At 35.7% G+C, this 14370-nt stretch overlaps 1 protein-coding gene across 12 annotated transcripts in view; it reads left to right on the forward strand.

Annotated features, from left to right (window-relative positions):
* pcbp3 (poly(rC) binding protein 3) overlaps positions 1-14370 on the forward strand; it is a 129979-nt gene that overhangs the window by 103606 nt on the left and 12003 nt on the right. For 6 of the 12 annotated variants that reach the window (XM_056465793.1, XM_056465794.1, XM_056465795.1 and 3 more), the window contains exons 12-13: positions 5551-5694; positions 8668-8709. In XM_056465793.1, coding sequence (XP_056321768.1) covers positions 5551-5694; positions 8668-8709 — 186 coding nt within the window. The remainder of the gene's footprint in view (positions 1-5550; positions 5695-8667; positions 8710-14370) is intronic. The other 6 variants (XM_056465799.1, XM_056465800.1, XM_056465801.1 and 3 more) reach the window with 1 other exon arrangement.

Raw genomic sequence — 14370 nt, forward strand, 5'->3', positions numbered from 1 at the left:
ATTAGATTCAATTCATCTTCATTTTTATAGCACTTTTACAATGTAGATTGTGTCAAAGCAGCATAGAACATAGAAGTTCTAGTAAACTGAAACTGTGTCAGTCCAGTTCTCAGAGTTGAAGTTAAGTTTAGTTCATTTCAGTGTGGTTTAATTTTTACTGCTGGAAGTCCAAACACTGAAGAGCAAATCCATCGATGTGCAGCTCCACAAGTCTCATACCAAGCCCGCCAGTGACGATGAACAAACTTAACCAAGTGACGAAAGTGTAGGGAAAAAAAAACCTCGAGATCCTATAGGCGAATTGAAAAAACTAAATTGTCTGTAGTAATTTTGTAGTTAAGTAATTTGAAGTGGACACAAAATTCAAGTTCACTCTGTTTTCTAGACAGTAAAAATACACAAGATAAATAAACAACACAGTAATTACACAATATAAAACCAACCGCAGATAAACGTCTACTGATGTTAGACTTTGACTTTGTATGGATGTCATATCATTACATTAAAATGTTGGATTTTAGTTAGTTAGTTAGTTAATTAAAGTCTAAATCCAACTAAATATCAATGCCAGATAATGTTGGTATTCAACAAGGGCTCATTCTGAAAACGTAGTCTTATATACATTTCCGGAGAGCGTGAATTATGTAGCCACCAGTACGTATAGCTGCGTTTATGGCTGGGTTCGTGTCCAGCGAAGAACAGTTCCAGAAAGCAGGTAAGACAATAAACAAGTAAATGTGGTAATGTGGTAAAATCTGAAAATGTGATAAAAACCAGGGGGCTTTTCTGTTCCTGGATTGCTTTTCAAAACACTGTCGGTTGAGTTTAGGGAAGTGGGTCGTAGCTGGTCAATCTGTGTTTTTTTTTTAAACACTTATCACTTGGGTTTGGGGAAAGGGATGGGTGGGGGTATCGGTCGGTTGGTCAGTAAGTCAGTAAGTCAGTCAACAGCGGCCTCTGGTGGATTTACGTGAGAACAGCAGGGGCGAGAGAAATTTGAGATCTGAAAAAGCATACCCAGCGGCCTCTGGTGGATTCACGAAAACAAAAACTGCAACAAAAATGTACGTATATAAATACGTATGACGTATTTGGCGCTACCCAGAAGTGTATACAGGGCTACATTTTCAGAATGAGCCTGGGTTGTCGGTATTAGATGTCATCTGATGTCAGTATTAGGCAGCAAACTGATGTTAAATTTTGGTCACCTGATATTGTGTGCCTGCTGGGTTTGTTAAGGCCAGTTCGTTAAGACTCCCTATCCACTCCATCAATGGACTGTAGCAAGTCCTATGCATATATATATATATATATATATATATATATATATATATATATATATATATATATATATATATATATATATATATATATATTATTCTTTCATTCCACATGGTTGTATATCACAATATTTAAGCAAACATCCATAAAAGTTCCATTTCTTTGTTTCAGTCTATTTAATGGGACTCTTTTCAGTGAATCAGTTCTACTTCAGAGATCTTAGATATGGTGCATGCGTCATATGGACTACTTTTACTATATTTTTATGATACAAAAGATAGCTTTCTTTCCTTTTCATGATTGAAAGCAGGAGCCTTTCCATTAATTGTTATTGCATGGCACAGAGTAGAACGTTTCCCTTTGTGTTCCACAGAAGAATGTAAGCCAGTTCTAGAACAACATGAAGCCGAGTAATGATGAATGAATTTTCTTTCTTTTGGGTGAAATCCATTTGTTATGATAGTAACAATGGTACACACACACACACGCACACACTCCATTACAGCTGCCCTGCCAGAGAGAAACTACATTGTTTTACCTGTGATTAATGAGAAAGAGAAAGCTTCCGCCGGCTCTCTTCCTGCATCTCGCTGTATTGATTTAAATGTTATTCTTATCCACCAATGACGTGCAGGCCTGATCTCCTGCTGAGGTGAATTGGGCTCTGATTGGGTGTTATCGAATGCTTTTCATTCTTTGCTTCTACAAAAACAGACATATACGTAATCACATCCCTGCGAGCTTACAACATACAGCGCCTCATCCTCTGTGTGTGTCTAACATTTTGGCGCTTTTTTGCCATTATAGACCATTTTGAAGGATGTAAAGAAAAACAATGGTCCCAGCGTATATAAACTATATAAATAGTTTATAAATGTGCAGTACACAACACACTGCACTCATTGTTATGTTTAAATACAGTGTGCGTAATTTGAACTTTCACTGTCATTGTGACGATTCAATTGAATGTAATCAGCTAACAGTTTTGACATAAAAGTGCTAAATACATTTTTTTAGATTTAAAATATCTAGACATTAAATTGTGCTGCTTGCTTGATACTAGGGATGTCCCGATCAGGTTTTTTGCCCTCAAGTCCGAGTCATTTGATTTTCAGTATCTACCGAAACCCGATCTGATACCAGTCAAAAGTTTGGGTCAGTTTTTCTTTTCTTTTTTTTTCCTCCATGTTTTCTTTTTTATAGAAAATTATTCTGTTCATCAAGGCGGCATTTATTAAATGTAAAAAAAAAGGTAAATTGTTAAGAATAAATATATTTATTATAATTTTAAAAAACTGCTTTCTTACTGTATGTAGTTTCAAATGAAATTATTACTCCAGTTATTATTGCTTTTATCACTATTACCATTAATAATAATAATAATAATAATAATAATAATAATAATAATAATTGAAAATTCATCTTTAAAATCACTGCAATAAATTATTTGATTAAATTATAAACTACTTTTGAACAGTTATTTTATAGTGCTGTGCAAACGCAAACTTCGTAACTACATTTTTTTTGTTGAAAATTTATGTTTTTGGATCAATGAAGACCTGCTTTATCATATGGATAAGTATCTTGAGTCAATATCATTGTTTTTTTCAAGAAAATAATGTCTCATCTTAATAGTAACCTCCAAAAGCACAAGCGAAACCAAAGCAGAACATTGTAAAACGAGTTGTCGCTTTTTGATTTTGTTTTAGTAATTTGCAAATGCAACCAAAGCACATGATAGCAATAAGTAAATGGCTGTAATTAACCGCCAGTCATCCAAAATAAATAGCATGATTAGACACTACAGGTGTTACTATGTTTTTTGTAAATGTTGAGCAGCAGTATTGATCATATGGTAGTTACTGCTTTTTGCCTTGGCACGACTTCTCCCCTTTGCATACAATACAAAGGTAGAGGGCAGTAACTTCAAAACAGGGGTCAAAAGTCAAGTTTGAGCTCAAGATTTTTATGTAGATAAATGTCATTCCTAAAACATGGAACTGCCAATTTTCCAATGTCCTATCCATAACTAATTTGTCTGGGCAACAAAAAAATCTTTGAAGTCATTTTTTTTCGATTCAACACTCCAGCGAGATAAAGGGTACCAATTTTAACCATTTTTCAAGATGTAATATAAATCTTTTGTGTCTCCAGAATGTCTGTAAAGCTCGAAATACCTATCAGATTATTTATTATACCTTTTAGAATCTGGGATATGGGTGCTGTTTTAAGATTGTAGCTGTTTCTGTTGCCTTCTTTTCCCCGCCCACAGTTCCCATGTGCTTGTCACAGCCATAGCTTTCATGTAGACAAACAGCTCAGTCAGAGACAAGAATGAAGCAGATCTCCCTTACTACAGTAAGAACTTTCACAACAGTTATTTGATCAGTTTGTTTTGGAGTTAATTTAGGCCTTTCTGAAGCGATAAGTCACACACAATGTCGTTATAAAGTTCGCTGGCACACACATACGTTAACTTTGCACGGCAAATGTGACAGGGTACATGCAAAATACAACACAGGCGTATTCTGAAAACGTGACGTTTCTGGAGACCGCAAAATACATCCCGGCGCCATTGTTTTCACGAATCCATGAGAGGCCGCTGTGTACGCTTTTTGAGATCTAAAATTTCCCTCGCGAGTGCCATTCGCACCTGATTTTCTCACGTAAACCCACCGGAGGCCGCTGTCGACTGACTTTTTGACTAATCGAGCAAACAATCGACTAACCCACCCTCCCTCTTTCCTAAACCCAACCAATTTTATCGATTGACCCGCCCACCCACTTCCCTAAACCCAACCAACACGTTCCAAAAGCAATCCAAAAAAAGAAAAGCCTTCATCTGTTTTTTTTTTTACTATGTTTCCAGATTTTACCACATTCTCACTCTGCATTTTACTTGTTGTATTTTTTGGATTCTGTTTTTGTCTTACCTGCTTTCTGGAACTGCTCTTCACCGGACTCAAATCTCGTTGTCGTGGTCAACACCTCTCTGCGTCTCAATTCCGTCGTCGTACATGGCGCGCTAACGGGACAAACTGGTTGCAGCTGGAATGATGTCCACACGGAGGTGAAAAAAAAATAAAAAAAATAAAAAAATGAAATGCAACCATACGTACCTCTGGCTACGTAATTCGTGGTCTCCAGAACCGTCTGTAGAGCTACATTTTCAGAATGAGCCTGTGTTGTGTAAATATCCACTGCTGTATGGATATTTGTTAGGTTAATGTTCAAAATAACCCTGATTTAAGTCCACAAACTGGGATTGAAGCATCTTCTTTCATAATTGTATTGACGCTATGCGGCTGTGGTGAATTACGTAGCAATTTTACTGTCTTTATTACAAACATGCACTGTTTGAAACTTGTAAAACTCATTCTTGATCACATTTGATGATGATTGATAATCACAGCGAGCTGAACTGATCTTTTAATCCCGGCTTCTTTGCGCACGTCCTGTCTTGTGGATATGATTATACACGTTACTACAGAAACATGTTAATACGCGGCAGTCAATCAATTCAGTGGGCTGGGAAACCGCACTCCTACATCAAGATGCGGTCGGCCTTAAAATGGGAGTGATTTGGATCCTTTTTTATTGTCAGGAAATAAAAAAGAGAGGCTTATTGTGTTTATATCACCCCAATATGACTGTGGACACACTATACTTACACACAGTTCTTTGATTACAAAGAGCTTAAAAAAGACGATTTTCATCATAGGTGCCCTTTAAGGTCTTTTGCCTTTGTAGGGAAGTATAGTGCAATAACATTTCACAATTTTACAATTTATACTGTATTTTTGATGAAGTAAATGCAGCCTTGGTGAGCAAGATAAGCTTATTTTAAAACATCTGAAAATCCTATTGACCCCAAACTTTTGACCGCTAGTATAAATGTTAAGTTGTAATATATGACAAAGTTACTGTATTTTTGAGCGCTTCTTACTGACCCCAGTAGGTATACTTTGCCGTATAGTTAAAGTCAGCTTGTATTGCATTCCAATTACTTACTCTCTTGACTTTTTGCAAAAGCGCCTTGATATTTCAGCTTGACTTTTGCCCACATTTTATAGATTATTTTTTTCCCAGACAACAACAACAACACCACCGCCTAGTGAATACAAATCTTCAAGCACTGGAGTCTCACAGCATCTTTATGCTCTTTCCTGATTTTGTTTTCCAGACACAAACACTCCACTATGCACACCCGTCTACACCTGTCTCCTGGTCTAACGCTGTTTCTGCCTCTTACCTCTTCCCCTCTCCTAGTCCCCACCGAAAGGTGCCACCATTCCCTACCGCCCAAAGCCCGCCTCCACCCCCGTCATTTTTTCAGGTGGCCAGGTAAGAGCCGACCCGCTGGCGGCGTCCGCAGCAAACCTCAGCCTTTTACTGCAGCACCAGCCACTGCCTGTTAGTTCACTCAGGTTTTCTCACCTTCTCACTTGCATGCTTTCACACCATCCTAACCAGAGGAACACCTGAAAGAGGAGGAGCTTTATATTGACAATGAGAGTCCAATCAGGATGAGTCTCTTTCTGACAGTACTGACTTTTACTGCATCCAAAAATAAACTTGAAGATAATGCACATTTTCTATCTGTCATTCTCTTTTGGTCTGTCATTCATTTCGATCTATCTATTTATCAATCAATCTGTCTGTCTGTCTATCTGTCGTTCGTTCTGTCGTCCAATCATTCTCATTCTCTTCTGTCATTCTATCCATCTATTTATCAATATAGCTGTCTGGTATTCTGTCTGTCAGTCTAGCTGTCTCTGTCTGTCATTCTGTCTGTCTGTCATTTTATCTGTCTGTCTGTCGTTCTAGCAATCTGTCTGTCTGTTGTTCTATTTATCTATCTATCTGTTTGTTATTCTGTCTGTCTATCTGTCTCTGTCTGACGTTCTATCTGTCTGACGTTCTATCTATCTATCTATCTATCTATCTATCTATCTATCTATCTATCTATCTGTCTGTCTGTCTGTCTGTCTGTCTGTCTGTCTGTCTGTCTGTCTGTCTGTCTGTCTGTCTGTCTGTCTGTCTGTCTGTCTGTCTGTCGTTCTGTCTATCTGTTTGTCGTTCTGTCTATTTATCAATCTATCTATCTGTCTGTTATTTGGTCTTTCTATCTGTCTGTCTGCCTGCCTGTCTGTCTGTCTGTCTGTCTGTCTGTCTGTCTGTCTGTCTGTCTGTCTCTATCTCTTGTTTAATCATACTATCTTCCTATTTATCGTTATATTTATCATTCAATTGTTCTATCATTGTCGTTCATTCTGTTGTTTATCTATCTGTCTATGTTTTGTGATTAAATAATTCTATATGTGTTCTATCTAGTCTATCCGTCTTGAAGGAGCTCATAGTTTAGTTCAATTTAAAATTCTGAACTTTGCAAGTTGTGCAGTTTTGTGCAGTTTTTTTTTCTGTAAATTATTCTACAAATTTGAGTCTAAAAATTATTTTACCATCAAAACTGCATAATCACCTTAACATGCCAACAACTATTGACTCGTATGATTGTAAAGTCTTGTTCACTCTTATTGCAAAATAAGCCCCTCCCTCTCAGAGCAAATATCATATCCTTTTAATATTTCCAAGCTTGAAGTGTAAAATCACAAGAAGCCTATGAGGATTTGAAATAATTTGAAATTCCCAACTCAAAATGTCAAGTTATAAATATTAAATGGATATTCTACCAGACATGATATTCAAAGTCATCCCCACTCATTTGCTAACCAACTCAAAATGCAATGTGTTTTGTTTTACAAAGTGTGTAAGAACTAATTTAACATTTCTTGATGATGAATAATAATATCCTTTAAGAAAGCTTAACATCGTTTTAACTTAATTCACTCACAAGCATTTCATCCGACATGACCACATCACAGCTTTTACATGAACATGGTTACCAGTGTGATGCTTTAAACTGAAGTTCTCCATAATGTACATAGAATAAAGTCAGAGGTTAATATGAAGATATGAAACTGATGCACTGATAAGTAGAAATCTCTGTGAAGGATGTTATTAATTCATCTTTTCAGATAGGCTAGATATTTATTTTAATTCTATTTTTAGTTTGTTATTTGCAGCCTGTATTAGATATATATTTAAGCATTCTCTGCACAAACCGCTAAAGGCTGATTTATACCTCAGCGTCAAGCTTATACGTATGCTCCGGTGCAGCCTTCGCGCAGTTGCAGACCCATCGCCATGGCTGACACTGATGCGCACTTCTCAAAAATTGTTTTGTTCTATCTATCTATCTATCTATCTATCTATCTATCTATCTATCTATCTATCTATCTATCTATCTATCTATCTATCTATCTATCTATCTATCTATCTATCTATCTATCTATCTATCTTACACTCTCACTCTCACTCTCTCTCTCTCTCTCTCTCTCTTTCTCTCTCTCTCTATCCATCTATCTATCCATCTATCTATCGTTCTGTCATTCACTAGTAGACCTATGTCTTACGTGTCAGTCTTTTGAATCTATTAGCCTGCTTGTTCTCAGGTAACATGTTTTGGCTGAGCGCAAAGATAAGTTTATATAGCCTACCTGCCTTTATTTTCTATATTGTATAAACGTATTTGAACTTTATACTCTTATAATTATTAAAATGATAGCTTACTGATTATTATATTCAGCTAAAGAGACTGCTATTTTGTATTTCACCATACATTTCTGAAAATCTTTATTGTGTGCATATAGCCTGACATAAAGAACATATTTGCCAAAACCACACAATAAGCCTAATAAGTTTCCTGTTTTTCAATGAAAATAAAAGAAGGCAGTTATTAGGCTCAGTTTTGTTATAAATTTGCATACAGTGATGACGGTCATATAAATATGTACAAGATTCTTTAACATTGTTGGTGTGTGTTATGTTTAAGTTTAAAATTAAAAGACATTGCTTTGTCATGTTTTGATTTTATTGTTAAGATGTAGCCAGGGTGAACGAATGAGCGAGTCTTGTACATTAAGGTAGTGTTCAGAGAAATAAAAACACCCGTGAAGAAACTCGACACGTTTTGGAAGTATTATTACAGAGCAACACAAACAGCATACAGAAGTATAAATGCACAGTTATGCACAAGGCAGGCGCCATGGGTCATGCCAATCACTCGACGCAGAAGTATAAACCAGCCTTAGGAAAAGACAGAAGGAGAGTTTTAAATTTAAAGGAGGAAGCCTCGGTTATTTAAAGCACTGAATATTATTACTGTATAAATGGCCATAAAAAATATTCACTTCTTTTGAGTCCAAATGTTCCTGTAAAATATTAAAAGACCCTTCAGCGGTTTTGTATTTAATGGGCCGTGCAATTTTGTGAAAATGTTGATTTAATTTCTCTTTTTTTCTCTCTCTCTCTCCGTCTTCACAGGCCTACACAATTCAGGGACAATATGCCATTCCACACCCAGATGTGAGTCCCCCGCCATCCACCCCTTTCCCCCTTTATAGCACCATCAGCAATCTGCATGGCTATGTAGTTTTAAACGTGGACCTCTCTATTAATATTAAGCAGTAATATTAATATGACGTTTCTGATGTGTAATTTTTGTCGCATTACAATCTGAAATTGTTCTCAACCTCAGCCCTCCGAAATGTAAACCAAACTTCTAAGGACTTGGCCTGTTGGAGGAAATGACAGCGTTTGTCATTTTCTAGATGGTCCGTGCAGAATTATAGATGAGACTCGTAATGTTCATTGAAGATTCGGAAGTGGTTCTCAAACTTTACCAGTCAATTTAGTAGCAATTTTAATTACAGTTTTTCTTAGTGGCTTTGGTGCATTTCTCACAACACTATTTACATTTGCACAACAGTTCATGCATTTCTCAAAACAATTAGTACAAACTAAAAAAACCTAGTTGATAACCTGCAAAAGCGCGTCACTTGCTCAAAATGGATAGCTCATTCCTCAAAAGCAAATATTCATGTCAATGAAAGTGTCAGTGTCATCAAGATGAAAAGTCCTGACACCATTGTTTATGAACAAGACATTTTCAGGAAAAATGTTTTTATAAAAGTCAAGAGATTTTGACATCTAGTTCAACATTTTTGTATGTAATGACTCAAGTAATTAAATGAGGACTGTTAGTTTTATATGGAATGACTATTCAGCATTCACAAGTTTAGTTAATTTTGACTGACATAAGCAACTGATAATGTTATTTTAAGAGTTCCCACTTAGATATGCTTGCTGTTTAAAGCAGGTTTGGCATGCTGTCCCGAGAGAATCCTGAGCTCAGAGATATTTGAGCCCAGGGCTCCCGCCCGGTCAATAAGCATATCAGCAAAAGAGCTCCCCCTTTAGAAAAGGGAGTAAAAGGAGGAGATGGGGTGGAAGGGGGGATTCTTCCAAACAAAGATAGAGCAGTAGGAAGAAAATGATCCATTTATAGTAAACTAGGATCACTCTGATTGGATTATTACTGATTACAGATGAGCGGCCAGTCGTGCTCAGTCATTTCACTTGCTCCTCTTGAAATTAGTTTATGAAACTTCACAAACAGCAGAGAGTTATATGAAAACAATTGATGCATGTCCAAAAGCATGCAAATTGCTGGAAGGAATGAGAAACTGCTTCTATGATGTGCACAAATGACTAATGGTTTTGACAAATGCATTCACGGTTGTGCAAACGTAAATAGTGTTGTGAGAAAGGCACCAAAGCGACTAAGACAAACAGTAATATGTCATTTTATTTCACTATTAAAGTGCCCCGTTATGCTTTTTCTTGTTTTATCATTCTTTAACTGTAAAGTTGAGAATTAAGGCAATGAGCATGTGCACTGAACAAAACCCTGACTCACATTTACTAATAACAGTGCACGTTTTTTAATATTTATACGTACATTTGAACTTCTCATGAAATCTTTCAGCATTATTAATTCTTTATGGTCAAATTTCTATTAAACAGACGTGATTAATACTACAGATAATTTGTAACAAAATACACCAACTGATTGAGATTTATATTAATATCTACCCACCCATCCTTGGTAAAAAATGAGAAGAAAAAAGAAAAATAGAGACAAAAAAAGAAATATTGTAATGATAATAATAATGATTATAAAATAAAATATAAAATAAAAATTACTCTGCACATCTTAATACTAGAATTAAGATATGGCATTCTAATTACCATTTCTGCATAATTTAAGGCATGTGTCTTCTAAATGAGCGCCTGTGTGCACAAGGTTAATAATTTGCATAAAACACATCCAAACAAGTTCCATATACAGTATTTCTGCAAAATTGCAATCGTCCAGAGAAAGACAATAATAGCACTGAAAAAAGACAAAGAAAAACAATCATTAACAATAATGAACGTGAGGTGGAAGTCGCATATACATATTAGGTGTGTAATTGTACATGTTTTTGTTCTGAACATTTCAATACAGGGGTCACGGTTGGATTTGTGCACATTGATGACAAATATAGTCACTCTAGATGTGCAGTCACTGGAGTCCGGCAAAAAACACCACAGCAGTTCAACAACTTAGAAGCCATTCACGAAGAACTGAAAGAGTCTGAAAACTCAGAAATTATTCCGCCATGTTGCCGTTGTCATGTCAAGTTGCTACTGTAAACAGAAGCTTGTGCTTGTCCCACTTCCGAATTCTTGTGATTGATCCACTGCTGTGGAACTGACATTAAGTGATGCTGCGGGTAAAAGTTGAAAGTGTTTTATTATGATATGCTGTCTAAAAAACATATCGTGCGAGGCTCTGAAGAAGTGTCAACCGATTAACATAGAAAAACAATGTAGTCAGTCTGAGTCCCTTTTCCACACACACACACACACACACACACACACACACACACAAGGCTAAACATGAGTGTCCACTGCACCTGCTGTTTTGGAAGGATCTCCAGTGCTAGAAATTTCTTTAAAGAGATTTCAGTTTTGAAGCTTCCTGTATCTTTGAACAATTACTGTTTTTCTGTTGTTTTAGTAGAGGCTTGAACTCGACCTTTGAAAATGTTATACGCAGTCTCGTTTTATTTTTCATTATTCTATTTATTTTGTACTTTTTCATCACAAGAAGCTTTTGCCCTTTACCAGTTCAAAATAAAATTTAAAAAAGCAAGCACTGGGGATTTGTTGGGTATTTGTACCGAATTCCTATCAAACCGTGACCCCAAAACCAAGGTACGTACCGAACCATGACTTAAGTGTACCGTTACACCTCTAATACAAACTGTATGCAACATAACAGAATAGAATAGAATAGAATAGAATACTATATGAACTGTAGATAGGGGTTCCCAAACTTTTCAGCCCGTGACCCACAAAACAACAATGCCTGTTAAATTGCAAAGTTCCTCGGAGTTGGTTATAAATATAAAGACGTTGCACACACAACAAAAGGCCTATATAAACACGAGCATATTGACAACACAAAACACTGCAACAGTCTAACAACTATATTATATTATAGTCGTTTATTAATTTGTTTAATTTATTATTAACCTCACCTTAAGAGACTGGTGGGCACAATTCTATTCTTGGTTTCATTTTGGAGACCGCCAATCAGAGATCATTCTCAGTGTTCGCTATTGCTGTGCTGTTACTCTAATGTAAACACACCAATACTATGAACAAATTAACTAAAAGGCTGATGGCTTTTCATTTGCATGTTGTTGTTGTTTTTTATATGTAACTATTAACTATTTTATCCTCTGTGGGTTATAGATAAAATGTGGTAATTCTAATAGTTTAATCAAATTTATTTGACTTTTGGAAATTACCAAGCGACCCCCTGTAATTGTCCCGCAGCCCCCACTTTGGGAACCACTGCTTTAGATGAACAATTGAGATATTAAACTTCCAATGAAACAAAAAATAAAACTGCCAATAATAATGAATTAATTTCACCAAAATTCCACATTCCTCAGTTTGAGAACCACTGACCTGATCCAAGTGGAAGACCGCTCACGATCCATACGATTCCTGAATCCCGATAGCCATGTTTTAATCAGCGATAATCTGAATGAATATCTATCAGAGAGAAGGAGAGATGCCGCGTGTTAGTTCTTTTCATTTAAGATTGGCAGTGATTGATGCGCGGAGACGCTTCAGCTGACACTGCAATAACTCAAGTCGAGGTTGGACATCCTTTCCACCTCTTTTAAACTCAGATTTAGGGGGTGTACATAACAACACCCGGCCTCAAAGGAGGTTTGTGTGTCCTCTGAAGGTTGCCTGAGCGCTTACATGTGCACCCTTTCTGATGGATAACGGTTCACCCGCGGTTCAGGCATGTGTCTCTGGGACAAATTATCCTTGGTAATAACATCACCTTCCAATGCGCTTAGACTCTTTTAAGACACCTGGGTTAAATTCTGTAAAGCAAACTCTCCTTTGAGTTTGAAACGATACAATTTGGCATCTATCGTTGACGTAATAAAAAGTTTTAGTTTTCTGTCGACCCTTTGTTAAGCCTCGCCTATTATGTACATATCTTAAAGTCTTTGCACACAGAAGTCCAAAATTTTCATATGCGTTTTGTTCGTATTCATATGCAAAAATTCGTCACGTAAACAAACCTTGCACAACGAGTCTGATGCGTATAAATTAATCCATTATGAAAAACGCAAAACAATTCGAAGTCTGTTCAAGCAGTGATCCTTTGTTTCTTCTCTCTTCTCCAAAGTAGAAAAAGAAAGAGGAATAGGCTGCATACCAAGCAGCAGCAGGAGAGAGATGCGCCAGTCACTGAATCCTGCATATAGGCGTTCTCAACTGTCCGCCACATTCAGTCTTTATTATATGCACTGTGTTTGTCATAAATTATCTGTAGCTCAAATGTTGGCATTTTGTATTTAGCTTTTCGCTTTTACAATGGCTCGGAACTTTGAAAAAAAGTGTTTTTTCGGATGCGAAAAATAAAAAAATAAAAAATCTAATCCGGTTCGAATTTTTTTATGACAGACAAAAGTTTCAGAGGCAGTGTGTCAATACGATCCACACAACGTGAGGTCAAATTTATTTATTAGCGTGTGAAAATTTCAGATTCAGTGTGCAATAACCTTTACGCTTGAGTTTTACATTAGATCCTCGCGTAAAAATTGAGTTTGGTATTTAAGTGAGGCACTGTGGACAATTTTTTAGCTCTTCATAAAGTGTCTAATGATAAGAAAACATCAAAATACACTTATAAGTGCTTCTTTTATAGCGCTTTGTCAAATTGTGTCAATTATGATACATATTTCAATTACGATACATATTTCAATTAATACATATTTCAATTAATATGAATAAAAATCATTAACAGTGTAGTTGTTGTGCAGCATTCTGAAATCAATTACAGTAAAATACTGTATTTACATTTACAGCTACATTTATCTTGTTGTGTATGTAGTTGTAGTAGTGTATGTCTTTACTGTAAAAATATACAGTAATTTTCACATGTCAACTTTAAAATACAGTAACGTACTGCATAACTGTCCTACAGTAAAATACAGTTTATATTACAGTTAAATACTGTGGAATTTACCAAAATAGTTAGCAGTGTAGTTGTAGTGCCGCAGTTTGCCAGTAACTTACTGTAAATCAATTAAAGCAAAAATACTGTATTTACAGCACCATTTATTTATTTTAATAACGATACATATTTCAATTACAATACATCTTTTAAAAATCAGTTTTTTTTTTACAAAGTTCATCCATGATTTGGATGATTATGTTCATCCATAATTTGCCTAATTATGTACAACATTTTATTCTACATAAAGTGATGAAATTTGTCTCACAGTTTGCAGTATTTTCTTAATTATGGACTGGTACATAATAATAAAAGAGATATTTAAAATCAGTCTGTAAAAACCATTGATATGATACCTGTGGTTTTAAACCTTTAATATGTCAGATTTTATTTATTTTTTTGCTAGAAATGTATGTATATTAATACATATTTATTAAATGATGTCTTAACAGTTTAGGAGTCTTGTGAAACAAAATATAATGCCTTATTTGCATATTTAAACATAACAGTTTTGGAAACATTTTATTTTAATTATTTGTTTATTTTAATTCTTGCCTTAGTTAATTCCTTTTTAATTCCTTCCTATAGTT

This window comes from Danio aesculapii, chromosome 9 (assembly GCF_903798145.1).
Source record: "Danio aesculapii chromosome 9, fDanAes4.1, whole genome shotgun sequence".
Lineage (NCBI taxonomy): Eukaryota > Metazoa > Chordata > Actinopteri > Cypriniformes > Danionidae > Danio > Danio aesculapii.